At 47.8% G+C, this 27640-nt stretch overlaps 1 protein-coding gene across 1 annotated transcript in view; it reads right to left on the reverse strand.

The window, feature by feature from the left end:
- The window catches only part of CUX2 (cut like homeobox 2), a 231915-nt gene extending 204587 nt beyond the window's left edge, over positions 1 to 27328 (reverse strand). Inside the window, exons 1-2 of the mRNA XM_055323281.1 lie at positions 27323 to 27328; positions 26812 to 26925 (exon numbers count right to left, since the gene is read on the reverse strand). Coding sequence (XP_055179256.1) covers positions 26812 to 26925; positions 27323 to 27328 — 120 coding nt within the window. The remainder of the gene's footprint in view (positions 1 to 26811; positions 26926 to 27322) is intronic.
- Between the last annotated feature and the right edge of the window lie 312 nt (positions 27329 to 27640).

Genomic DNA, 27640 nt, shown 5'->3' on the forward strand with positions numbered 1-27640 from the left:
CAGGCACCCACAGATCTGCCAAGTGTTCACTGCTAGAGGAGAGACATCCAGATCAGGCCCCCTCCTTCCGTGGGAAGCTACCAGCCTGTGCCTGAATCCAATCTCCTCCTTAGCTACAGTAAGCTCAACACAGTTCTTCCGCTCATCCAACAAATGTTGTTGAACAACTACTACACAGCAGACCTTTTGTTCGAAGTGTCTGAATGAGTCTGGTTATAGGACTGGGCACAGGGGCAAAAACCCAGCAGAGTTTCTCTTCCATGAAATAGAAGAGGCTCCACCCCCACAAACCAATAAAAACCCGAAGATAAGAGTAGCATCTCCACTACGCAGGAAACTCACAAACTTATTTGATAATAATAATAATAATAATAATAATAATAATTAATAATAATAATACGTTTTAAACTCCTTAAAATAATCCCCTACCCTGCCCCACAGACACCAAGGCATCAAAGTTGAATCTTGTCAATATCTCTGGTATACTGGCAAGGAATGTTCCCTTGCAAAAAGATAAAATAGAATTATAACAGTCTTTTAAAAGGAATCACTTACCATACCAGATGCCAGGCTAAACGTTTTAGCTATATTGTTTCATTGCCTCCTTGCTACCACTCTAAGCAGTGGGGAACTGGAAGCTCAGAGAGGTTGAGTAACTGGCCCAAAGTCACTCAGAAACTGGAGGAAGCAAGATTTCTACTCAGATCTGGAAGATTCCAAAACATCTCCAAACCACAGCTTTCTCCTTCATTAGTGTAGAAATAAGCAGGACCAACTTGAAGGGGTTTCAACAAAAGCTAGATGTGATAATGCACACAAAGTGTTTTAGCACATGGCCTTGCCCATGTGAAGGGCTCCGCCCAAAAAGACTGGGTATTTCATCTTCAGTGTGTCTGACATGGTTTGAAGCAGGTGAGCTCAGGGCACCATGTAGGGCCAGGCTCAGTGGAAATTCCCTTCCATATGAGGCTCTCCCTCTGCTGTCTGCCACTGATGCTCAAATGCCAGTTGCCTTCTGACAAGTGCACAAAACAGTTTTGGGTGCCTACAGCCTGCTGGATCTACCCTGGCAGGGAGAACTGCCAGGTGGCTCTCTTGCCGGCTGGCTCCTGCCCCTGGCTACTGCCCAGAGTGACTTAACCCAAGTCTGCACCTACTTGCCAAATCATTGGAGGAAAGATGAGCATAGCATGTGACTCAGCCCACCCACGCAGGACACTCACCCTAGAACCCATGCCACGTTCCCCCTGGCACTCCCAGCTGGGTGCCTGGCACACAGCAGCTGCCTGACAACAGAGTAGGCAAGGCTGCAGAAAGAGTAGGTTACAAGTTGTGTTAAAAAAAAAAAAAAAAAGATGATATTGTGTGCTGACGGGATGTTTTAATCTGGATTCAGGCATTCCAGAAATAACAATAGCTCATGCTCTATAGCACTCACTCTAACCTTTTATGTAAGGTAAGCGATTTAACCCTCACAACATCCCATGCAGTAGGTACTATTATTAGCCCAATTCTACATATAAGAAAACTGAGGCACAGACAAAATGACTTGTCTACAATCACACACAGGTAAGACACACTGAACCTGGGCTGTTCAGCCCACAGAAATCTCCCATGTTCAAGAAAGGATCCGAGGTAACAAATGAGAGAGAGCCCTGAGGCTGCCACATCATACTGCCCATTTTGCAGACAAGACTGAAGCTCAGAGAAGCTGAACAACATGCTCATGGCCCCACAGCATTTGAAGCCAGGCTTCGGATCTGCCTTCAGAACTGGTTCCTGATTGCGTTAAATTTTGCATGGCACCTGGTTTCTACTCCACAAAATCTGACTCCTCCACACCAGCCACCTCCTCTTGCAGAGGGTGATTCCACAAAAGACAAATCCCAATGATGGGGAGGTGAGCCAGATGGGGACAGGGATTGAAAAGAGGTTCACCTGGCCCTACAGAAAAGCCCAACAGTTACCAGGTTCCCTGCAGGACATGGATTTTCTGCTCTACAGAAATGACTGTGGCTGGTTGCACCACATGGGTGGGAGGGTTCAGGGCTGCTGCAGTGTGGCCATCTTGGGGAGCCCTGACTATCTGCAGGACTGTGGCCAGAGCCCCTGCCACCCAGCTCAGGGGAACCAAGCCTAGGGCACCAGCCTGCCCTGGGGTCAGATCAGCAACTGTCTAGCAAGAGCTACCATTGTTGGGTATAGGTGTGCCTTGAAAAAGCACATTCTGTACCACACAATAACTTTATATTTAGAAAGCATCACCCCCTCCACAAACAAAGCACCCATGGCTTGTGTGGCCCAAGCTACTACAGAGGTAAAGCTTGTCAAAATATCAGCTGGAGCAGAGTGGGTTAAAAATGGCACAATCCTCAGAGACATCTGGTTTCCTGAGTCTCCGACCCAAGCTGGAGCCAGCGGGGAGCCTAGTTGCCTGTCACCAGTGCTGCAACGCTGTGCTCTGAAACCAGGGAGGTTCCTGACAGGCTCTGACCCAAGGACAGCTCTGCTGGGGGCTCCATATGTGAGAGGACAGGAGGGCACCATACATGCTCTCACATGCAACATGCTCATTACACACACTCTCATACATTCTCTCATACATGTGGACTCATACACAGCACAGTTCGCACTCTCACATGCAATGTGTGCTCACACACGATAAGCTCTCACATGTATATACCCACACGTAGCCTAGCTCACACACAGATGATATTGCTTATATACAACATGCTCTCACATGCATTGTGCACATGCACAGAACACATTCTCACACAACATGCTCTCCCATGTGATACACTCTCCTATACATGCCCACATGTTCAAATGCATTCTCACATACTCACATGTACACGCACTTTCCCTCACGCTCACGTGCACTCTCACATACACATGGGCATATGGGCCCATGATTACACAACTCATGTGCTTCCCTAAGATGCTCACATACATCCACGTACAAAAAAAGACATGGAGAGTCCCAGAGAAACACGCCCGGACCTATACCCAGCCATGCCCAGCCACACCCATGGCCACTTCCCAACACACACACACACACACACACACACACACACACACACCTCAAGAACATACACGTACAATGATCCACACTTGGTCTTCTTGTGTGTGGACAGCCCCCCAAGAGCCACAATTCACACAGAGAAAAAAACCCAAGGAGCCACACACAAGGCTAGATGCACACACAGAGACACATGGACACACACACATAAAGTCACAGCCTCCTCCTCTCACACCCCCAAGGTCTCCCAACTGAAAGCAGGCCCTGGCACTCACCCTGGGCAGGACTGTCCACACACAGGCCGCGATGCTGTCCTTCCAGCCCTGGCCTGGCAGCTGAGCCCACTCTAAGGGCCTGTCAAGCAGTACCACCAGCAAATAAAAAGCGAATGTGCAAAAATAAAACCGAAAGGCTGCGATAAAGCAGTCCCCTTCCCACAGGACTCTGCGCTGACGCAGGTTCTGCTCTCTGCAATAAACATTTTCATTCTAATTTTAAAAGACATTAGCATTACCTCTTTGGCTCTCCATCCAGCCAGACGGTACTTCGCCTGCTGGGCCACTCACAGGCCGCCCTGGGTGGTGAGGGGATACAGAGTCTCAGGCCTCACACCTGAAGCCCTCAGTTCACCCTGCACGATGGGTGCTGACCTAGGGACCTGCCAGCCACCTGGATTTGATTTACACCATGCTCATGGGATCCCAGGGATGACCACTGCATAAAGCAAAGAGATACCCCCAAACTTCCCCTGAAGAACTCTCTCTCACTCCAGTCAGGACCTCTGCAGACCTAATCCTGCCCTCCAATGTGAGCATCACACATGAGAAAGGCAGCTTTCAAATGGCGGGTCTAACCTTGGATAAACAAGAGGCTCGGTGTGAACTGGGGCACTGTTCTCCACCACCATCCCACAACTGGCCCTACCTGCAAACTCGCCTGCAACTCAAGTCTCAGCTCACACCTCCTGGTAGTGACCCAATCTGATTTCTAGGTTCGGTGAAGACTTAAGGAAGAAGGGAAACCACAACGCTAGTCTGGGGGGAAAGTGAGCTATTTTTACAAGCTTGGAGGCCCAGACCCCAAAATATAGCATCTAGGCTCCATTCTTAGCTCTTGCCCCACTATGCTCACCCCTGAGGCCCCAGGTACTCTGAACAGATGACTTCTGCAAAGCCCACCTCTGAGTCTTTGCCCTGTTGTTCCCTCCTCCTGGAAAACAACTTCCTGTCTCTTCCCCAGAGCTGTGCCTGGTTCTTCTTCAGGTCCCAGTTTCCCAGTCACTTCATCTCATTTTGTTGGGGACCTAGGGATCCCATACTGAAGGGGGAAGACCAGTTCCTGCCTTCACTGAGCTACAATGCATGCAGCCCCCTCCTGGAAGCATCCTCAGCCTCCCAGGTTTTGTTGAACACCTCCCCCCCACCCCACACCCCCCACCCCCACCCCGTGCCCACAGGTCCCTGGAGTCCCCACTTAGGGGACAGCTCTTCGCAGGCTGCTTCCACCTACCTGTCTGCCGTCCGTCTTCAGTTGCTATGACCAGGGGCTCCCCAAGAGTAGGGAGCTGCATGCCATGCTCGCCAGGTCTCCCCACACTGGGCACAGCATAAGCCCAATGGGTGGATGTTGAATATATAAGTGAACGAACAGCTTATGCTGGAGAAGTCATGGATCACGGTCTTCTTCCTCTCGAGTAGCACAGAGAAACTAAGAAAGGAACCTAACTAAGTCCTTGCTAAAGAGATGACACATCAGCTCCCAGCTCTTCTATACTCTGCCCTGGGGCTGGCACTGCAGCCCCCTCCAGCCGTTTCCAGCTGTTTCCACATCACTCTATTACCAATTGAGGCTCCATAGATCCCAAGCGTAAAACTGCAGGGTGGGAAAGAGAAATGTCAGCAGATGGCTCGTAACAGCCTCCCTCCAGGGCCTCTTTGAATCTCCCTTTGAAACATCCCTACATTGGCCTTCTCCTGGGCAGCCCCTGTGCCACTGCCAGGCCCACACCCCCTTAACGCAGGCCTAGATGATGGTAGGAGCCCCTCCTCAACTCCCTGATGGGTCTTACCCAATGATCCCTCCTCCCCACAGCAGCCTGGAGGCTTTTTGCAAAAGGTAATGGATCCTGTGCTCAAACCTGTCCATGGCTTCCTGTAGGTCTTAGAATCAACCCCTCAAAAACCTCACCCTGAGCCTCCAGGAAAAGCCCAAATCTGATCCAGTGTCCCAGGAGGCCTGATCTGAAACCCACCACCTGCTTCAAGCTTACCTTGATCCCAATTAAATAACCCGCCAGTCCTCAATTGCCCCTGGTTCTCAACCTCTGTGCCAGTGCCCAAGCTGTCCCCTGTGTCTGATGCTGTTCCTTGGTGTAGAATGGCTACTCTAATTCCCTGCCTGGCAAACTCATTTTTTCAGACCTGCTGCAAATAGTTTCTGTGCTGCTCCTTCCAAACTCCTGGCTTTCCATGAACCCATACAGTGTGTACCCTGTGAAAACCTCCATCTTATATGCTGTCATGGGGAGGGGTCTTCTCTCCCTGGTGACCCTCTTGAGAGTAGGAGTCCCATCTTATTTAACTAGGGGCTCTGCAGATCTGGCCCAGAGTAGACACATTGTGTATTAGTGATTACCTCTGTGATGAATATAATTTTTAAGCTCCCCTTGCAGCCTGGTGCCTTGCTGTAAGCTCTCATATTAGTTTCTTTCTCATAAATCAAGCCAAAAGGAAAATCCAGATGCCTCTGTTTCCTCCCCAACTCCTCATGCTCCAGTCTGAAGGTAGAGGGTTTGGGGATCAGCATGTGAGCAGTGGGGGGAAGGATCCCTCCGAGATGACACAGGAAGCAGGGGGAAATGATGGGGCTCATCCCCCCAAGACAGGCATGTGAGTATCTGAGACTCTCACATTCAGCCCAGAACAACATGGGTCTGAGTCCTGTGTTGCTCCCCACTTCCCCCATCATTTCCTTGGAGCTCTGTCAGCAGTGGTCAGGACAAGGTTAGCATGAGGCAGGCTGTGTAGGCCTTTAAAGACATTTGGGACCCTGAAAGGGAGACAGGAAAGATTCTGAGTACAGGATCCCCAGGGGTACCATGCTCTGCCCAATGGTACCCTACTTTAAGGACTTGATACTTTATCTTGAGGAAAGAAGCTCACTCTGTAGAGGCAAGACCTTTGCTGCCCCCCATTGCCTGCGGCTGAGTCTCCTGGACAATTACAGCTCCACTCACAAACCAACTCAACAGCTGAGATGGCCTTGCCTTCCAAAGAGAAGATGAAAGTTGGAAATGCAGCTGAACTGAGAACTGGGTACTTAAATCATCAGAGAAGAAGGACGGATGATGAGCACGCCATGGGGCCTTAGCAAGGGACTTCACCCTTCTGAGCCTCAATTCCCTCACCTGGAAAATGGGTGGAAGTAATAAAAATTTCTGAAATCCCACACAGGGAACACTCAACATGATGCCTGGCATTCTGCTCTGCTCCAGCTGTGAGGAGCCTTATGACAATAAATTGGGTAAACCTAACTAGTTTCTGGAGAGCAGGAAGAAAGGCCAGAGGGGAAGAGAGCAGCTCAGGACAATGAGACTTGGCCTGGGCAAGTAGGTAACTTAAGACCATAGTCCCACCCCCTCATACCCACCCAGAAAGGCTCTACTTTGTACCCTCTGGGCAGCCACGGGAATGCTAACCAGCCTTGGGTGATCATAATGCTCTGAGAGCCAGGCAGCTCCTGATTTTCCACACTGGAGAGTGGTGGGGGGGGGGCACACATGGGGGAGCGTGCTCAGTGGCTCGGATAATCTAGGGGTTGTCACTCATTCATGAGCCACTCTCATCGTACCTCCTGCCCCAGGACTTGCTGCCAACTCTATCTTGTGCTGGGTGACATGAAACTTCCTAGCCCCTGCACCCTTGCTGGAGGACAGGGTAGGGGTAGGGACTCCAGGCCTGAGCTCTGGAGTCAGATCATAGCTCCAGCACTGAGCAGAGAGCTGCCACAGTTTATGGGGGGCTCATCTGAGGCCACCTCCAGTGCCCATCACTTTAGACCAGCATCCCCTGACTCTGCACAGGTGTCAGCAGACCCCCCCATTATGGCTTTGAGACCTTGAAAGAAGGCAACAGTGCTCAAAGCTGCCAAATGGAGGCTGTGAGTTCTCTCCAGTCTGAAGAGGGAAAGTAGTGATGATTATAACAATAGTAATGTTAATAAAAGATTAATAATAGTAACAGCCATACATACTGGACAACATCAGCTTTATACTGACCGGACCTTATGCTGGCTCCTCTGGTAGGATTCTCTCACTCCTAAGTAGACCCTTCAGAAGTAGCATTGTTATGCTTATTTTACAAACAGGAAACTGAGATTTAAAATGGTAAAGTCATCTCTCCTATTATCCCTTCTTACAGACCAGGAAACAAAGACCCAGAGAGAGTAAGGCACTCATCTGAAGACACACAGCAGGCAACAGACCAGAATTTGATCCCAAGGTTATCTGACCTTCATGCTCTTAACCACAATTCTTTCCTCCTCAGCAAAACCCACGCTAATCATTCAACAAACAGTGGCTGAGCCTTTAAGAAACTCCAGGTAATGTTCAGGGCCGGGAGGAGTCCTGTGCTCTGGTGGCTGACCAGCTAATGGGGGAAAGACAGACTGAAGGCTCCATCACTCCTGAGGGTGATGAGGGCCAAGGAGGGGACTAGGAGAGGAATTTATAATAAAGAAGAGTTCACCATCTTCCAGAGATCAAGAAAGCCCTCCTAGTTAAACAAGATGCATCCCAAACCGCACAAAATTTCTTTTTTTTTTTTAATTTTATAAATTAATTTTATTGGTGTTCAATTTACCAACATACAGAATAACACCCAGTGCTCATCCCGTCAAGTGTACCCCTCAGTGCCCGTCACCCATTCACCCCCACCCCCCGCCCTCCTCCCCCTCCACCACCCCTAGTTCATTTCCCAGAGTTAGGAGTCTTTATGTTCTGTCTCCCTTTCTGATATTTCTCACACATTTCTTCTCCCTTCCCTTATATTCCCTTTCACTATTATTCATATTCCCCAAATGAATGAGAACATACACTGTTTGTCCTTCTCCGGTTACTGTGGCCAAACCGCACAAAATTTCTGTACAGAGGGGCAAAACAGACATTCATTAGACAATCATGTAAATCCTTTCTTTTGCTTAAAATCGTGGGTGCCACCAAACAGCTGGGCACTGTTGTAACCAGGGCCCGGCAGGTGACACATGTCCTTGTTCCCTGTCCCCAAGATCCTCTAACCTGGAGGCAACCAAAGGTACTTACCTGACAGGAAAGCCAGGCCCCTGGCATGACCCTTGCCTCCCCCCTGCCAGCTCCGGGTCCCTGTAAACTTCTCCTGACCTGGCCACAAGGAGGTAGCCGGAGCTGCTCACTCAAGACCCAGCCACAGCCTCTGCTTCCCGTGTTTCATGCGGCTCTTGGAATTATCGATTCTGCCACTAGAATGGCCAGGATAATTTTGCTTAGCTTCAAATACCTGGTTCTCATGAATTCCTTGGCCAGAAGGTTATAAAGCTTCTTCTAAAACATGGGGGAAAGATTAAGCCTGCTTATGGTTAATAATACACTATACCCTGTCCATCAAGCTGCCTGTCTGCTATTGAAAGTTCACTATTAGATACTTATTTAAACAGCCTCGCAAGACCTCCAAGGAAAGTGCACTTATGCATTTTTCCCCTCCTTGCTGGCGTAAACGACTATAGATAAACATCAATTCACTCCTGCGGATCACAGTCACAGTAAATAAATTTTTCAGGAAGCTTGAGATCTGCACAAAGGCTCCACCAAGCTCCCATTTCACACAACATCAATGTTTGGCCTCCAAGAAATAAAAGCTCTAAGGTGCCCGTCACTAGGGCAAAATTATCAATTGTCAAGTCACTTTTAAAAGAGAAAGAAGACACAGCTTTTCAGGGAGACATTTCTCTAATGCTTAAAAAAAAAAAAAGTTGGATGGACAGTCATTTCACCTGCAAACTAACCACTGGGACTTTTCCCCTGAAATCCCAGGTGGCCAGCCCCAAATTTCTGTCCCTGACCCACTGCCCCTCAGCGTGCCCAAGCAGCCACAGTTAGAGCAGCCAGTTCTGGCTGAGTTCAATGACTTCAGTGACTCAGGCTCCGGGGTTATTTTTACTTTCTCAAAGTGTTTTTATTTTTTTTTTTTCACTACTTTTAGAAGTGGCAGACGAGGCTTGTCTATTATAAAATATTTGTTGCAAACACACACACACACACACACACACACACACACACATTTGTTCCACACACACAGTTCCTGTCTGTGTAAAAATCTCAAGTCGCTGTAGTGTGAGGGACAGGAGACAGGGAAGCTGAGACACCCGCCTGGGCATGAGGGTTTATGTAACCCTTCAGGCCTCAGACTTCACACAGTTCTGCCGAGCTGGGGTCCTCTAAGCTGGGAGCCTGGAGGACACATCATTTTAGAAATGGGGAAACTGAGGCATGGAGGGGCCTAAGGCAAGGGAAGGGAATCAGAGAAGTGGACCTGAATGTACCTGTACTTGAATCTCAGCTCCACCACCTTTCACCTGGGTAGCCTCGGGCAGGTAACTTGGGCCAAAAACTGTAATGACTCTAGGAAAAAATATGCCCCCAACTTTGAGGATTGCTAGCAGCTTTAGAAGAAATAGCCACCACCAGCTCTTTCTCTCTCTCTCTCTCTCTCTGTCAAATTTGTCCAAGCCTCAGTTTCCTTATCTATAAAAGGGGATTTGCAGCAGTCTCTGCCACACAGGGTCACTGAGAAGATTCACTTCTAGATTCATACTCGTTAATTCTACTGTTAAAGGATTCAGATCCTCCCAGGCCAAGTGCTGGCAAAGATTAGGGCTGGATCTGACAGGAGGGTGCACTATTCTTAGAGCTGCACTACCAGCCCCGATTCTAGGTCCACCAGGCAAGAAGATGGTCATGGCCATCTTCCCAGTCCCAGATTCTCTGTCCAAACAATAAGACATGGGGCTTGACCCTCTCTAGCATTAAAATCACATGTGACGTCTTCATGGTCAACTGGTAAGGAAGGTGCTGTTATTATCTCCAATTTTCAGAGTGGAAATTGTGGCTCAGGTAAGAACAAGTTGTCAAAGACCAAGGAAGCACAAAGGGCCCCAGGCCTCAGCACAGTCCTACTCAGAAGCCTCTTCACCTCTTCCTGATTCACCAGATCAATGGCAGCAAAGACTTCAGGTGTCAGCGTTGTAGTTAGCTTCACATTTAGGACTAAGACTTTCTGGCCACGGCCGGGGGCATCATCCCCCTACCTCTTTCTCACTTCCCCCTCAGAACTCCATATGAAGCTCAGAGTGAAAAGGATACTCTTGACATTTTCTAAAGAAGTTTGAACTGGGAAGAATAGCATCCCCCCCAGAATTCATGTCCACCTGGAACCTCACACTGTGACCTTACTGGGAAAAAGGGTCTTTGCAGATTTAATTAATGAAGATGAGGTCATGCTGGGTTAGGGTGAGCCCAAAATCCAGTGAAAAAGAGGACAGACACAGATAGAAGACAGCCACATGACAACGGAGGCAGAGATTAGAGTGATGCAACCACAAACCTAGGAACTTCAAAGGATTGCCAGCAGCCACCAGGAGCTGGAAGGGGCAAGGCAGGATCCTCCCCGACAGCCCTAAGGAGGAGAGTGGCCCTCCTGACACCTTGATTTCAACCTTCTGGCCTCCAGAATTGTGAAAGAATACATTTCTGTATTCTTTTAAGCCCCCAACTGATGGTACTTTGTCATGGCAGCCCTAGGACACTACTATAGTGCTATTCTATAAAACATGCACAGAACCACAGGTGACCATTGTTCGGACTTCTGAAAGGTTCCAGACTGGCTGGGGTAAAAATAACAATGGGCCCTCTTGGCTGGGCAACCAGGGTCCAACCAACCCACACCCCTCAATGGTCCCATCTAGTTTCTCAGGGGGCTACACAGGGAGAAGCACAGGCCATCCAGTCACATTTGGAGTTGCCAGTGATGACCCCCACTGGGTTTTCTCCAGGTCTTCCTTGAAAGGGCATGGCTGAGTTGGGATATCTATTATGGCAGCTTTGGGGCTGTAAATCTCACTTCCCTCCGTGAACAGGAACAAGGCTAGCCTCACAGGTTATTTATTGCCAGCTGCCTCTTCAGAGGCCATTCTCTGTACCAGGCGCCATGCCCAGCCACCTGGTTCCTGTCAGGAGTGGGCTCACTATCTTCTTCAGGTACCTTTTGAGGTGAGTCTAGATTGACCCCTTATACAGATGGGCAAACTGAGGCTGGGAGTTGCTGGAGTCAGCTAGGATGTGGCACAGACAGACACAAAACTGCAGTCTGTTGGACTCCACCACTTCTTAGTCCAAAAGAAAGAGAAGGAGGTATCACACAGGAAGATGTTGTCACACAGTCGGTGCTCCATAAACGCTGGTTTGTGCTTGCGGTGTAATCTGCTATTTGGTGATGGTACTGTTTCTCAGCACATCTCCTCAGATAAGCAGGAAGAGAGATGAGAGCCCAAAGCCAGTCTTTACCATTAAAATAAGAAAAGCAAAGCAAGAGTTGGTATATCTATATTAAGCTGATCAGGTTATGGCACATTTAGAAAACCACTGGACAAAATAAGGGAGTTGTGTCTTTAACACCAAGGACCTCGCCCCCCTGGGGATGGTCACAGTCTCTGGGTGGGGTTTGGGATTTGGGATTTTTGTTGCTCACTGTGAGGCAATAATAGCTCCAGGCACATTTCATCTGACCCTCCCAGAGACCAAAGATGCCAAAAAATGGGGAGATGGAAATTACTCCCAATTTCACAGGTGAGACTGTGGAATAGAGAGGTAAAGGGGCCTCCTCTAAGTGGTCTGGCCTAGAATGCAAGTCAAAAATCCAGTTCATCCAGGATGCTCCCTCTTTGGGCCACTTGCTGACACTTGCTGAGCTCTGTCAATTCGATATAGACAGATGTCCTGAATTGGTGCACTTCTCCCCAGGTCCACTCCCACAGCACTGCTCCAGTCCCTGTCACTTCTCACCAAGATGCTGCAGCAGCCTCCGCGCTGGCCTCCCCGCCTCCGTTTGGAGATTCTCTCTGCTCCTCTCCACTCCACACAGAAGCCAAAGCCACTTTACTGAAGTGTATGTCTAGCTGTATCACCCCTCTGTTCAACCCTCCTTGGCTCCCCTTAGCCCTCAAGATGAAATCTAAATTCTTGACCTGGCCATGAGCCCCCTGGGATCCCTCCAGAATGACTGGGTGCTGCTTGGGCCTATTTAATGCTCAAGCATTGATGCCCTGGTTTCAGCTTCCACAAAGTACCTGAACCTTCTGACCCCTGAACCTTTGCATCTGCTGTTCCCTTTCCCTGGAATGCCCTTCCTTCCCCTTCCTCTCACCCAGCTGGCAACACCTAGTCACCTTTCAGCTCTCAGTTTAAATGCCGCCTGAGGCAGGAAACCTCCCAGATCCTTTGGGTGGCCCCCATCACAGCAGTGCTATCCTGCTCAACAACAGCTAAGGAGAACTCAGGTGAGGAGCCATGTCAGGGAAGATCATCTGGGGAGGGAGGCTTTGCTTCTCTCAGCATTCTCTAGTCAGAGCTCTGGGCCTCAGGGTAGATAGAGTTCCCGATTAGACCTCAGGCATTGCCAGTGACTGCTATTCCCTAGCAAGTGTTATCTGTTTTCTTTTAAAATCTTCATTATTGGGATCCCTGGGTGGCTCAGCGGTTTGGCGCCTGCCTTTGGCCCAGGGCGCGATCCTGGAGACCCAGGATCGAGTCCCACATCGGGCTCCTGGTGCATGGAGCCTGCTTCTCCCTCTGCCTGTGTCTCTGCCTCTCTCTCTCTCTCTCTCTCTCTCTCTCTCTCTGTGTGACTATCATAACTAAATAAAAATTTAAAAAAAAATCTTCATTATTACCCCCTTCTTAGGTGATAAAAGTGAGGCTTGGAGAAGAGAAAACACTTGTCCTGGGCCAAAGTCTGGTAATCTGAAGGCAAACACTTGATCTCAGCACTTGCCAGGCTTTGCCTAGATTTGGCATCTGTGCCAGTGGCCACCACATCACAGGGCGGAAGATGTGCTGGGAACAGCAACTGTGCAAGACAAATCAAAGGAACTACGATCACCACCCTAAAGTGTTAGAGCTGTAGAGGACCACGCTTGTTCCACTTGAAACAACCCCCAGTTCCTTTTCTGTCCTGTGCTTTAATCTTCCCAACTGTAAAATGGGCACAAAACACCAACACTACACATTTGACATTCACACATAAGGCAAAGAAGGAGGGCTTGGGACAGGATTGTGAGTCCTGAGGTCAGCAGGTCATTCAAGAGCAGTCAGGCAGGCAACCCAGGCAGATCCTTGGCTATCTCTTCCCTACAAAGTTGCCAGTCACTTAAGAAGCTATGGTGTCTGGCTACATGGTCAGACATCATAAGACGACACACAAGGGAGGTGAACTTGGCTCTGCTCAGCATCTAAACCAGAGAGACTCAGAGCTGCAAGTCTAGAGGAAAGAACTCAGGGTTTGGGGCCAGACACTCCAAAGTTTGAGTCCCATCTCCACCATCTGCCAGGTGGGTGTCTTCAGACAAGTCCCTTAACTCTCTGAGCCTGTTTCCCTCCCTGCAAAATGGTGACATCACATCCACCTACTTTGTGCAGCTGTTGAAAAGATCTGAGTTAACGTTTCACATAGTAGGGCTGAAGTCCATTGCACTTCTTTTTTTTTTTTTAGTCCATTGCATTTCTAATATTTAATGAAATACTTTTCATCCTTTTTAAAAATTGAACATTTTATTGTTAGATCATTGTCAACTCACATGCAGTCATAACAAAGAATGAGGAACTCTCCTGTACCTTTCATCCCCTTGCCCCTATGGGGATAACTTACAGCCACAACCGGGATACTGACATTGATACAGCTGAAATACAGAACATTTCCGTCACCATGAGGGTCCCTTATGTTGTGCTTTTATAACCATACCTACTTCCCTCCCTGTTCCCATCCCTAATCTGTTCTCCATTTCTCTTGGTCCTCTCAAGAATGCTATATAAATGGAATCATCTAGTATGTCATCTTTTGGGGGACTAGCTTTTTTCACTCAGCAGAATTCCTTCAAGACTCATCCAAGTTGTTAGTTTATCGACAGTTCATTCCTTTTAATTGCTGAGTTTTGTTCCATGGTATGGATGTGCTAGTTTGCTCAACCACTGACCTGCTGAAGACCAGCTGGGTTGCTATTTTAGGACTATTATGAATAATGCTGCTGCAAACACGTGCAGGTTTTTGGGTGAGTTTAAGTTTCCATTTCTCTGGGATACAGTCTTTCAGTTTTAAACCCCTACAGGCATATAATTTCATTCATTTGACAAATATTTATTGAACACTTACTATGTGTAGGTGTTGTTCTGGGCACCAAGGATAGAGCAGCAAATGAGGCAAAGACCCCTGCCCTCTCCTGTAACACAAAACTGAATAACTGAGCAGCAATAACTAGCAAAGTCCACTCATAGCAATACACACAGAAATATAAAAGTTCACGGATTAATGATAAAATTAGTAACTGCTCCCACAAGCTGGGTCAAATGCTAAGCACTTGGGTACATTACCTTCTGGTTAAACCTGCTCTGCCTCAAGATGAAGAGCCAGAAAATTCTGTATCAACTTTTTATTCAGGGCATCTTCTTTAGGAAGGTCCTTGTTATACCGGAACAAGCCTACCATGTTCCCATTTCATAGGCTTTGGAAGCGCCAACACCATTACCTGACAGCTCCAATAACAGTAATACTTCTTGAGTGTTGACCAGGTTCTGAAACCTTTTGAGATTTGATACAACTCTTTAAATCCTCTTATGCCATGAACTACTCCCTAAGACAACTGCACCATTGGCCCTTTTTACAGGAGGAAAAACTGAATTGTAAGAGGCTAACCAACCTGCCAAAGAGCGTACAGCTGGGAAGAGCAGAGACAGGATCTAAACCCTCAAGAACAGAGGGAGGTGACTTGATGGCCTGAACAAGGAGCCATCTTCCTCTCTGGTCCACACCCACCTCTGCGATAGTGACAGCCTTCCCCTCCCATTACCACACACCTCATTAAGGGCCCCGGGGAAGTGACTGTTTCCAATATAAATTGAACAGTTCCTCATTAACTATGAAAGACCTAAGTGCTGATCACCTCAATCAATGTTCTAGGGTCTCATCATTATAAAATGAAATAATCAGGTCAGTCAAATCTATTCCCTGTGATCAAAATGTTTCTCTCCTCAATGCACCTTTGGCCACATGGTCCCAGATGCCAGTAGGTTGGGTACTTTCTCCATCATGAAATAAACTTCATCTTAAGTCCTGAACTCTTGACACCTATTACTCTCATGACAATAAAAATGCCAGCCATGATATCATAGGAATATTCAACCTCCAATGTCTCCCAAATCTTCAACAGGAGCAGAGAGCTTGTTCTTTCTCACTGACAGGGGTTGGCAGCTGGGGGACAATTACTGTGCCCATTATTAGAGAGGCCTCCATTTGCTTCTGTGTTGCTTCCAGGTTAAGTATAAGGGACCTAGAGATTATGCAACTAGAATCAGGCTGGATCCTTACTGGAAGGTGGGAAGACAGCAGGGAGCAAGAAGACATTGAGTTTACATTGCAATGGGGGAGACAGATTCTAACTCAATCAGCAACTCAATATCCAATTACAAATTGAAACAAGTATTGGGAAGGGAACCAGAGGATTCCCATTGTGCATCAGCAAAAATGGTCAGAGAAGGCTTCTCTGGGAGGAGATTGGAACTGAATTAACCAGCCATGGGAAGAACATCCACGGTAGAGGAATAGCAGGTGCAAAAGTCCTGGCATGCAAACAAGCTTAGACTATTTCAGAACTCCAAAACATTTAAGGAACTCTCTGGCTTTGTCTTCTTTCACATTCCCTATCACTCACTTAGTCCCATTCGTGATGTTCCTCAAGTCTTCTAAACACATTCCCCCCCAGGGAATGCCTGGAACCCCTCCCAGGCTTTCTGTCTAACCTGTTCCACATGTGTGCTGGTAAATGCTTAACAAGCAGCTCTCTGGGGAAAAAGTCCTAGTTTGTAGCATCTGCCATTTCCATGGTGTAAACAGTCCCACCATGGCAGAATCCGAGCAACCAGCCAGACATCACTGAACAAGTTGCTGGGAACAGATGGGGGCAATAAGCTCTCATGGTCCCGCACAAGGCAACTCTAGCACACCACTGGCTGGTTCTCTCATTTCAATTTAAGCCTTTAGATGTCACCTCTTAATCCTGTCCTAATCGCCGGCCCCCATCAAAACCAGCACCCCTCCCGCCCCACACACCAGGCATTCATCTGTCTCTTTGCTACCTGTGTCTTTTGACTAGCAGGGCAGCTCCACAAAGGCAGGGAATTCTGCTGGCCTGCTCACTGCTACATCACAGTGTCCAGAACAATGTGTGGCACATAGCAGAGGCACAATAACATTCAGAGTATAAAAGGATAAGGAGGGATCCCTGGGTGGCGCAGCAGTTTGGCGCCTGCCTTTGGCCCAGGGCGCGATCCTGGAGACCTGGGATCGAATCCCACGTTGGGCTCCCAGTGCATGGAGCCTGCTTCTCCCTCTGCCTGTGCCTCTGCCTCTCTCTATCTGTGTGACTGTCATAAATAAATAAAAATTTAAAAAAATTAAAAAAAAAAAAAGGATAAGGAGAAAGCATGAGTGGCTGGGCTGTGGTGACATGAGGGATAACAAGAGAAGATGGGGCTAGGTCAGCAGAGTCGACCACCCATGGCCTGGAGACTCTGATGTGTCTTGACTTTCCTCTGAAAGCTTCTGAGCAAGTGAGTGACAAGACTGATTATGTTTTAAGAAGCCTCCTTTGGATTCTGGGTGGAGAATAGTTGCCCCAAGTGGCAGAGAGAGGGTGAGAGACCAAGGAATACCCTTGTGATGCATTCTGGGGGTAGAGAATCCTCAGGCCTTGGAAACCCGAGCTGAACCCTGAGACTTCCACAAATCCCTTGCACCCAGCAGGAGCCTCTCCAGAACAGGGTCACCAGGAAGCCTGGGTGACGGCAGGCTGCTGTCTGCCAACCCCCCATCACGTGGTTCCTCATTATACAGTGTAGCTGCTGCTGCCAAGCCTCCACAGCCACTTGCACACCGCTTTGCTTTTAAAATAGAAGTTTCCTGTGAAATTGCAAATAATGTATCGCCGAGAGTCCTTAAAACGTTCACAGGTATTTAAAATGCTATATAATCAAGTTCGCAAAAATATAAAGTGTAAGCGTTAAAATACTTTAATGTTCTAATTAAAACCGACCACTTATGCCCTGGCGCTGACTCCTGTTTACTATTTCTGAAATAGCCAATGGCCTCCTCTGGGAAAAAAAATTTTTTTTAAATTGGTCTTATAAAAAAAGGAAAAAGTTAAGTTTGCTCTCTCCAGCAGTGCATTGAAGGAACTAAAAAAATCACACTCTCAAAATATCCACAGGTTGCCAACTGCTAAGGTGTACGGGGGCAGGGGGCATCTGTGGGCCCCTCCACCTGCTCCCTTGAAAATAGACTGAGTAGAAACAGGAGAAAAAGAGAGGAGAAAATCAGGGTTCTGAGAACCTCAGACACCATCCAACACATCAACCCACCAATTAAGGTCCTCATTGTTGGAGGCCAGGAGGGAAAATCATCCTTTTTTATAAGGTTTAAGGAAATGGGTCAAGCTCTATCTCCCCATAAACCCTGGTCTCTATCAAGCACGACTATGATGCCTTTGCATATGCTGTTCCCTTACACTTGCCCCTGCAAACTTCTACTCAGCTTTCTGTTCTCAGCTCCTCAAAGCTTGCTCTGGTTATTCCTCATATTTGAGGAAATCACCCAGTTGTCTGGTCTGCTCTCACTGTTCTCCTGTGCCATAGGTGGCTTGTCACTCTGTTCCCACCAAAGCGACCTTGAATGAGCAGATTCTTGGGCCAAATGTGGGCCACCCCGTTAATGGCAGCCCCTGACCAACTGCTGGGCCTCTCCCATCTTTGGCTCCCAACACACAAACTCCTTCTTGCTTCCCTTCCTTGGCACTGAGTACCACCTATAATCATGTATTTATTATCTATGTATTTACTTGTTCAGCATCCCCTCCTCATTTGGGTTATAAGTTCCATGAGATCAGAGGCCACGGAGGTGACTAGGACCCATCCGTGTGCACCTAGCAGGGACTCACTAGATGGCATAGATAACAGTCTTTTAGCTCCCTCCTGAATTTCAGTCCTTTTTATAAAGTGCCTCATTCATTCATTCATTCAACAATACCACCCTCCCCCCTCACTAAAAACTCATCTTGTATCAAGGCCCAGCAACACCCCAAGATGCATGGGCTCTGGGTTCCCCCAGCCCTCTCCTCCCAACGTGTTCTTCCTTTTCCATTTGCCCCTAACGTCATGGACCCATTAGGTCCTGAACCTTGGACCCTGGCCCATGGAAGACATGGCTCTAACATTTCTCTCTGCCATGGTCTCCTTAACCTTCTAATCCCTGGCCTTCTAGTCCTGTCTCAAAGGCCTCAAGCACCTGTGTCCTCCTTCTCCATTCCTGCCCTACTTCTGGGCTGCATCACTGTTCACCAGCATGCTGACTGCTCCCTGGCTGGACTTCCTGCTCCCACTCAATCTGACACAGTGGTTTTCCGCTGGGGTACTCTGACCCCCCCAAGGGTCATTTGGCAATATACAGAGATATTTCTGGTTGTCACATTTAGGAGGGAGGCAGTGGGTAGAAACCGAGGATGCTGCTAAACATCCTATAATACGCAGGACAACTCCCACAACCAAATGATCCAAAATGTCAATAGTGTGGTGGCTGAGAAATCTTGTGATAAAAAGAATCTTTTAAGTACACCTCCAAACATCTCACTCTCCTGCTCAAACACCTTCTATGGCCACCTATGGCCCACCAAGCTACCCAGCATCCCCTCCTGACATTCAGAACCCTGCATTCTCCCAGCCTAACTCCCCATCTCCCTTCCATACATGAGCCAAGCTGGCCTGTTCGGCGCATCCCAGGCTGGGCTCTGACCTTCCTACTCTGGGCCCTCGTCCATGCTGTACACTTCTCTGTCTGTCAGCCTGATAAGCCTTCCAGCTTTCAAGGCTTGTATCAATGTTCTGTCCTTTCTCCCAGGCTCCTCAGTTGATCTAATCTGTCTTTCCTCTGCTCCCATGCCCTGGGCTTCAATTTCCCCTAGGCTACCTGCCACCACTGTCCACTCTGCTCATGGCTGCTTGTGGGTTCTCTCAATACTCTGAAAACTTGGGGCAACCCAGGTGGCTCAGCGGCTTAGTGCCGCCTTCAACCCGGGGTGTGATCCTGGAGACCCAGGATCGAGTCCCACATCGGGCTCCCTGCATGGAGCCTGCTTCTCCCTCTGCCTGTGTCTCTGCCTCTCTCTCTCGGTCTCTGTGTCTCTCACGAATAAATAAATAAAATCTTAAAAAAAAAAAAAAAGACTCTGAAGACTTAGTCTCACTCATTTCTCCCCAAAAAGTATCTAGCACAATATTTGTCATACAGTGGATGTTCAAGAGATAATGAGCTAATTTAAACACCTTTTTCCACTGAAGTTTCAAATCCAGAAAACTCCCTAAATGCAAACCAAGTCAGGCCATCAGCCTTTTATTGGACTGATTCCAACCCCTTTAGTTTTGCCTTAAACGATACAGTGTGATTTCCACTTTTCCCCCTTCTCCTGAGCTCAGTGCAGAAGGCTGAACTGCTCTGTGCACAGTGTGAGCAAAAACAGAGATGCTACCAAGCTCCGTGCTATCCTCACCTACCCCCACCCCAAACCTTTTTGGGGATACTGGTGCTCTCTGCGGCAGCTCAATTTCAAAGTACAAAATAATACAGTCCCAATGCTGAAAACCTAAAAACCTCCTTAAGAAAGCAAAAACACAAAAATCGCCTATAATCTCCACCACCTAAAAAAAAGTGCAAAAGAGACCTAGGAACTATTCCACTCAGGGGTAAGGGAGCTGAGGTATTTATTCACCAATACCTGAGATGGAGAGCGACTCCCAGGGGTTATGTTCCAGCACTTCTGGCTAGCCCCACTCTCAGGCAAAGTAGTCTTGTGGCTTTAGACAAAAAACCCCAGGGCACAGAGATGAATCATCAGCAGGTGGAAGCTTGACAGAGCACTGAAAAGTCCCAGGGGACTGTGACAGCATCTGCTAATCTGCTTTTACCCCTGCCTCAGGCCACAGAGTGGATGACCAATGCCCCAGCACCAATTCTCAATGCATCTAGCAACCACCCCTTATTTTCAGCTGAGGATCCCCGTCCCACCCCATCCTACTCCCTCCCAACTGTTATGAACATCTGTCATGCTTTTCTGGCTAGCCAGCATCAGAAGCTCCTTCTTGTTGGTAGAGAAGTCCCTTCTTACATGAGTCTTGGTGGAAGGCTGAGTCCATTTCTGCTGCCTCCAACTAAGAGTCCTGGATGCAGGTTCCTCCTCCATTCTTGGGGTTCAGGATTTGGGCTTAGTCCAATGAACAAATCTTATCCCCCTGGCCAAGGTGGGCTCTGCCTTTTGGATTTACAAAAATTACAAATTGTGCTGCTCAGGTCTGGCTTTTATCCAAATAGCAATGCACAGAAGATGTTTCCTTTGAAAATTAAATATCAATTGGTCTTTCCCTTCTTAAAAAACAATTTCCACACTTTTTAAAAAACAAAATCAAGTAAATTTTGCTTGGAAAAGTACCCCTTGAGAAAGCTGGAATCAGGGGATGTTTGCAAACCTTGAGTGGACATTGAGTAGGTAGCAGGTGAAGGCAAACCAGAGGATAGTGCTCCCCAACCCCCAAAACTGTAGTAGCTAATTGGGCAAGTGACAGGATGGTGAGGGTTGATCTCTGGGTCCCAGACACTAACTCCACTTCCTAGAAGTGCTGCCATAACCAGGGAGCCTTCATTATTCATTTTGTACTTATAACTACAATAGCTTTTTATTAAAGAATTACTACGTTGGGAGCTCATATTGAGCTTAAATTCAATATCCATATCACTAAAAGTTCACAACAACTCTATGATAGCTATCATCAACACCACCTTCATTTTATGGGTAGGAAACTGAGGCTCAGTAAAGCTCAGCAGTAATATTAGTAAGAATAAATCACATTTATTGAGTCTTGTTATGTACCAGGTACTGTTCTAAATTCCTTCCATTGATTTACCTCATTCTTTCAACAGTTTTTGCTGAGCACCTACTATGTGCCAAGCCCCATTTTAGATGCTAGGAAGACAGCAGTAAGCAAAAGAAACAAATATCTCCATCCTGCTGGAGCTGATATTTTGGTGGGAGAAATTAGTAAAGAAGCTAAATGGTTAAAAGATACACTGTGATCAATCATGTTAAGTGCTAAGGAAGAAAAAAAATACATGGCAGGGAAAATAAGAGGGAGAAGGAATGATGTGTGTTTAAGTGTGTGTGTGTGTGTGTGTGTGTGTGTGTGTGTGTGTGTGAGTGTATTGTGAAATTTTGGGTAGAGTGGCCAGAGAAGGCATCCCTGAGAAGGTTAACTTTTGAGTAATGATGAAACAAGTGAAGTAGCAAGCTATGGTGACAAGTGAGAAAAAAGAGAACAGCAAGTGCAAAGGTCCTGGGGTGGGAGTGTACCCCACCTGCTCAAAGCAAGAAGGAGATGATATTAACATCACTCCCACTTTACAGATGAGTAACTGAGGTACTGAGAACTTGCTTGCTCAAGGTCACACAGCAAGCAAGTGGATGTGCCAGAACTAGACCCTAGGCCTTCTGGCACTAGGTCAGATAGCTCTTTCTACTGAGATCCATCAGCAAGCAATTACTCTGTGCAATGCCTAGATTAAGATGTTTGTGAGAATCTGCTGGGCATAAAAGGCAGCTGGGAAGTGAGGCATCCTCCCCCACATCCCAAAGCCACACGGATACTCTCAGGCCTGTAGACACACACATAGGTATGCATGCAGGCTCTTCTGCCCCACCCCAAAAGACAGACAATGCAGGTACAAGAACAGCGGCACTGAGGGATGTACAAAGATTAAACTAATAAATAAAGCCACCTAATCAATGGTTCTTGGAGCAGAGCACTGGGGAATGAGAAATCGCTACTCATGCCGGGAAAGTCCAGCTCCTCCAAGTCCTACCAAATTCACAACCTCAACCAACAGTGACAAGAAAGACAAGCTGAACTGGGAAGAGAAAAGGGTCGGGCCCAAGAGGGGCCAGAGCCCACAAGTACAACTGTGTGATTGTAGGCAAGTGACTGTACCTCTCTGACCCTCATCTGTAATCAAGGGTACTAACACCAGTCCTTGCTCTAAATGCCACTGCAGGTCCACCCCGGTGAATGTCACAGTATATCACAAATGCCATGGATAATTTTGACCAGGTAATAGTTGCCTGTGGCAAAAGTTCAGAGGCTACAAGAGGGTATAAAGGACAAAGTCAATCTCCCTCCTATACCAAGTCTCCCTGCCAAGGGCAATCACTGTTGGCAGTTTCTTATGAGTCCTTCTGGAAAGTTCCATATTGAGATTTATTGTCACTTGCTTATATGTGCAAAGAGCAGTCTGTTTGAAGTCACGAGCTTATAAAAGGCAGTGCTGAGATTGGAAGCCCTCACATCTGACTCCATAGCTCCATAGCCCAAGTCTGCAACCTCTGTACCACCCTGTTCCTGGCTCTTCCAGTTTGAGGAAAAGTCTGGAGGACCAGCCAACATATAGCAGTGTTTTGTCACAAAGAATGCTTCCACTCTCATGGGACCAGACCACCATGGGCTACCAGCCTCCTCAGGCTGGCCGAGGGCCCCAGCTGGCCCAAAGTACCATGTCCTTAGGAACCTGGCCATGGACCAGAATTGGAGAGCCCATCTCCTTCACCCCACTCCATGCTGTGTCCCTGGCCCATATCCCCATCACCACTCACTGCATGGCTGCAGGAGACCCCGCAGTGGTCTACCATTCCTACAGCCCCTTCTCCTCAGAGTGACCTTTCCTAAGGCAAACTTAAGCCACTCCTTTGCTCAAAACCTTTCCAGGGCTCCCTATGGCACTGCAGATAAAACCCAAAGTCCTTCCTCTACCTAACTCAGGCCCTGTTTACCTTTCCAGTCTCCCTTCTACCTCTCTCTCTCCCCTTGTCATCCTCTCATCTGCCACCTGGCCCTTCTTGGCTCCCCCAGCCCACTGGCCTCTAGGCCTTCACCCCTGCCTGGTGGCCAATTTCCATTTCTCTTCACTCACAGAGACCTCCCTGAACCACAATCTGAATTAGATATTCTTGCTATTTTTTCCTCAGAGCTTCCTCGCAGCACTTCGTATACTCTGTAATTTCTTCTAAACTGCCTGCCTCAGCCTCTCACCAGAATGTGTGCTCTGTGTGGGCAGCAACTGTGTCTCTCTCAGTAATGGCTTCATCCCGGGTCAACAAAGAGCCTGGAACACACTGTGGGCTCAAATGTTTGCTGAATGGATAAATAAAATGATCAGAACAACTCCCTTCCAAAATGAATCCATATGCACCCAGTTTATTTTTCTGCCCACTTCCATAGGTTGTTCTGAAAATCTGAGAACAGGGCTAAAAACCCAACTACCTCCAGAGCTAAAACGCCTTTGCCACCCCTGGCTACTGCCTGGACTCCCTTTGTCTCCTCCCTTCTTCCTTGCTGTTACATTAAGCAAAACTTCTCCATTGGCAAATAAATGCTTTTTCTATCAATAACCACGGATGACTAAATCAACCCTTTAGCTGCTGTTCTTATCTCTTAAACAGACCCATGGATTTCCCAACTAATCAGAAGGTGAATCAAATGCTGCCATTTGAGGTGGGAGATAATCCGGTCAATTTCTTCCAGGAGGAGGGATCTGAGTGGGAATTTGCGTATGGCCCCCAAAAAACAAACACTCTTGTAAATAAAGCCGGCCTCTATCCTGTCTCCACAATGCAACTCTTATTGAGTGAGTCAGGTGTTTGGCTGATTAAAAATTGATCCATTTCAAAATCTAATCAACAGAATAGGATTCTTTCATACGTTATCAAGAGAGCTGCTGACATCGAAAACCAAACCTGTTATTAACCCATGAACTCCAGTGACCCGCTGCTCGCCGTTCCGCAGGACCGTAAATTATTCAGTGGTCCAAGACTGGGGGTAGCCAGCCTGATGGATTTAGACAGGGGCGCAGTCCAGGGAGTTCAGGTCGATGGCGTGGCCCCGCTGGTCCCCAGAGGCTAGGGTTCCAGACACTTGGGGTCTTCGTATCATGACTGTGAATATATTAGCCCCATCCGGCTGGGCCTGGCCACGGCTGGGCCTTTGACAGAAAAGCTTCTCTCAACTCTGCAAGCAGAGCAGGCTGGCCCGGGCCTCAGGCGGCTGCGGGGCTACAGAACAATATTATCCCTAATTCCCAAGTTAATAAATTATTTTCCTTGAACTACAGAAAAGGAAAAAATAAACAAAGATGAGGGGGGCCAGCTGCATTTGCAAACAGTTAGGAACAGGCAATACAGTCAGTTCAAATATTTTACCTCCTCATGCAAGGAAGAGTTCTGTTGCAATGGGACTGTTTAAAAGAGGAGATGAAAAAAGCCAGCCATTGGCTGTTTATGTGTCTGGCAAGGCCCAGAGGGGCAATGGGCTTTCTTGCCAACTTCTAGACTCTTTGACCTTGAATTAAAGCCTCGTTAAGAGTCGTATCTTATAAAAACAAGAGCAGAGTAAATAAAGGGTTTTTTAAAGGACACATACATACCCACATCAAAGTTTCCATCCTGCTAAGCAAGCAGGAAATCCAGTGGCTGCACTGGCATTATTATTTTGGGGCCCATATTCTACAGCTGACCTGATTAGAGAAGATGATTTAAGGGGGAAAAATATGAGTCTCAGGCAGGACTAGAAGGAGACTGCAAACTGGAAAGAACTGGACCACCACTGAGTGATGAAAGGGACTGAGGTGAGTCATTTCCTTGCTCTGAGCTTCCAGGAGACCCGGAAGGAAGAAAGACACCAGCATGTGCTCTGTGGAACAGCCTCTGGCAGAGCCAGGGAATCTCTGGGAGCTGTTCAGGCAAACCACAATCAAATCAGCTCTGCTACTTTGTGGCTATGATCATGGACAAGTGACTCAGTCCCTCTTCACCTCAACTCTCTAATCTGTCAAATGGGAATAATAAAGCTACTATGTGTTTTAAGTTCTTCAGGTTTCCCCTGTGTGAGAAACACACTGGAATTACTCAAATGCTCCATAGATGGGATCTGTTGTTACTGTTAATATTATTGCTATTATGATGCCAGGTGTTCTGTACTCCTTAGTGGAGCGTATGATAAAGTCGGCAGTGGATTAATATTCTCAATTGCACACTTCCCACTCAAATGCTTGACCTTTATGAAAGTGATGATCCTAACCTGCCTCTTTAGTGCACGATGCTTTAGTAGGAACCCCAGAAAGTACCTATTTAGTAGGTATTTGAGGCTGAAAGCCAAAGTCCTGGGTTCACACGCCAGTCCTGCCAATTGAGAACTGTGATTTTGGGAAAGTGAATTCACTTTTCTGAACCTTAGCTTTCACAACTTTACAAAAATGGGGTGATCATATCAACTTCCAGGAACTCGCTTAACATGGTGCCGGGCATATAGTAAGCCCTCAATTAATGCTGGCTGTTATCATCATCACTATTATTCAGACTTAGTTTCCCATTTAGTTAAGTGGAGACTATTTTCTTTCACTTGCTAGGAAAAGTTGAACCTGGTAGGAGCCTCTTGATGAGTGACCCTGGGCTAGTTACTCCATCTCTCTGAAGCCTAGGTTCCTCTCCAATAGGGGTACATAATGAAGACTACAAACTCTGAATCTGAAGGGCAAGGTCTGCATCTGGCTTGGTCACAACACTACTCCCTCAGTCAAAAACCATGCCCAGCCTACAATAAACACTTAAAGAAAGAAAAAAGAAAGACAACACTATAATTAAAATATTTGCTCGATGAGTTCTTCCCTCCAAAATGTCTGTGCCCAGAACAAGCTTTCAGCAGCAAATAAATGTGGAAAAAAGGTGAATGTTTCCCTCCTCAGACCCAAATCCTGCAGGGGTTGGAAAGCACCTAACCCACCGCAACCTAAACTGCCTGGACACATTGGCTCTGCCCCAGAGAGCATCCAGGAGGCCAGAGAGAGGCTGACTCCCCAGCTAACAAACAATTACAGATCACCAGGAATCCTCTCTTAAATAATAATATATTTATAAGTCTGAGGCCCCTATGACCTCTCCTCAAAGCAAAATCATCCTCTGAAGGCCCCTCGACCTGATCATATTGATCCCGTCTGAGCTGTAATTTTGTGGCTTTGAGTTGAGGAGACAAGGATGGCCTGCCCAGCTGGCGGTGGCCTGGCAGCTCCAGGGGTGCCTGGCAGAGGCTGTGATGAAAAAAAAATCAGATCTGTCCTCCAAAGTCAGAGAAGCGAGTGCTCCTGCAGGCAGGACTCAGAGGGGATAGGAGCCAGCGGTGGGCAAAGGCTCTGTCCACCAAGCCCTCAGGCCCAGCATGGCCCAATCTAGACCAGAGAAGACCCACAAGGACTGAATGAATGGACTGTGAGTCCCTGAGGCTCTGGCCAGGCAGAGACAGGGTAAGGGCAGCGATTCTGGGAGCCCAGGTCCTACCCCATGGCCGGGCTCAACCTTACCTGGCCAAATGGTGGGATCTCCAGAGACCTCAGGTTTGGGCCTGAGGGGCACCATGCCCGGTCCCCCACAGTGGTGGCCAGAATGTGGTGGGCACCTTGAGCTGAGACGAGTTCCTAGGCCAGCCACGTCTTCCCTGCTGCCGATGCCGCCTTTACTGTTTATCCACTGTCTGTTTTCCTCATGACAGGCGTTCCAAGAACTGCAGACAGAAATCAATGCAGCTGGTCCTGGTGCCCATGCTCCCGCCCCCACCCATTCCTCCTGCTGCCAAAGTTCAGTGTCACTTCCTGTAAAGCTGGGGCAGCCTCTGAGCTGAGCGTGAGGGGCAGCCTGAAGAAGGGACACCCCCTCAACCCTTGACCCAGACTAGAGGCCTTGGGCAGAGGAGTCCCCAGAAAGGCTAGGCAAGGCCAGGCCCTTTATTTACCTTCACCCAATGGGGAGAGCCGACCAGGCAGGGAGCAGCAAAGAAAAGTATTTTCCTGCCCCACCTTCCACTTAGCACATCACAAACATGGGCAACAGGAGTGTACCCTAAAGTTTTGGTTCTGAGTCACCTGGGGCCTTGGTGAAAAATTCACTCAACTCAGCCCTGGAGATTCAATTTCAAGAAATCTGGGGTAGGGTCAGGATTCTGCACTTTAACAAGCCCCCAAGGTGATTCAAATGGGAAAGTAAGTTTGGGAGACACATTTGTGTGCAAAGATGCAGCTTCCAGGATGCTAATCACTGTGATGCTCAGAAGAGAAAGAAACTATAATTAAGAGGATAACTAGATAATGGTGCACCTGGGTGGCTCAGCTGGTTAAGCATCTACTCTTGATTTCT

This window comes from Nyctereutes procyonoides, unplaced genomic scaffold (genome assembly GCF_905146905.1).
Source record: "Nyctereutes procyonoides isolate TBG_1078 unplaced genomic scaffold, NYPRO_anot_genome, whole genome shotgun sequence".
Classification (NCBI taxonomy): Eukaryota; Metazoa; Chordata; class Mammalia; order Carnivora; family Canidae; genus Nyctereutes; species Nyctereutes procyonoides.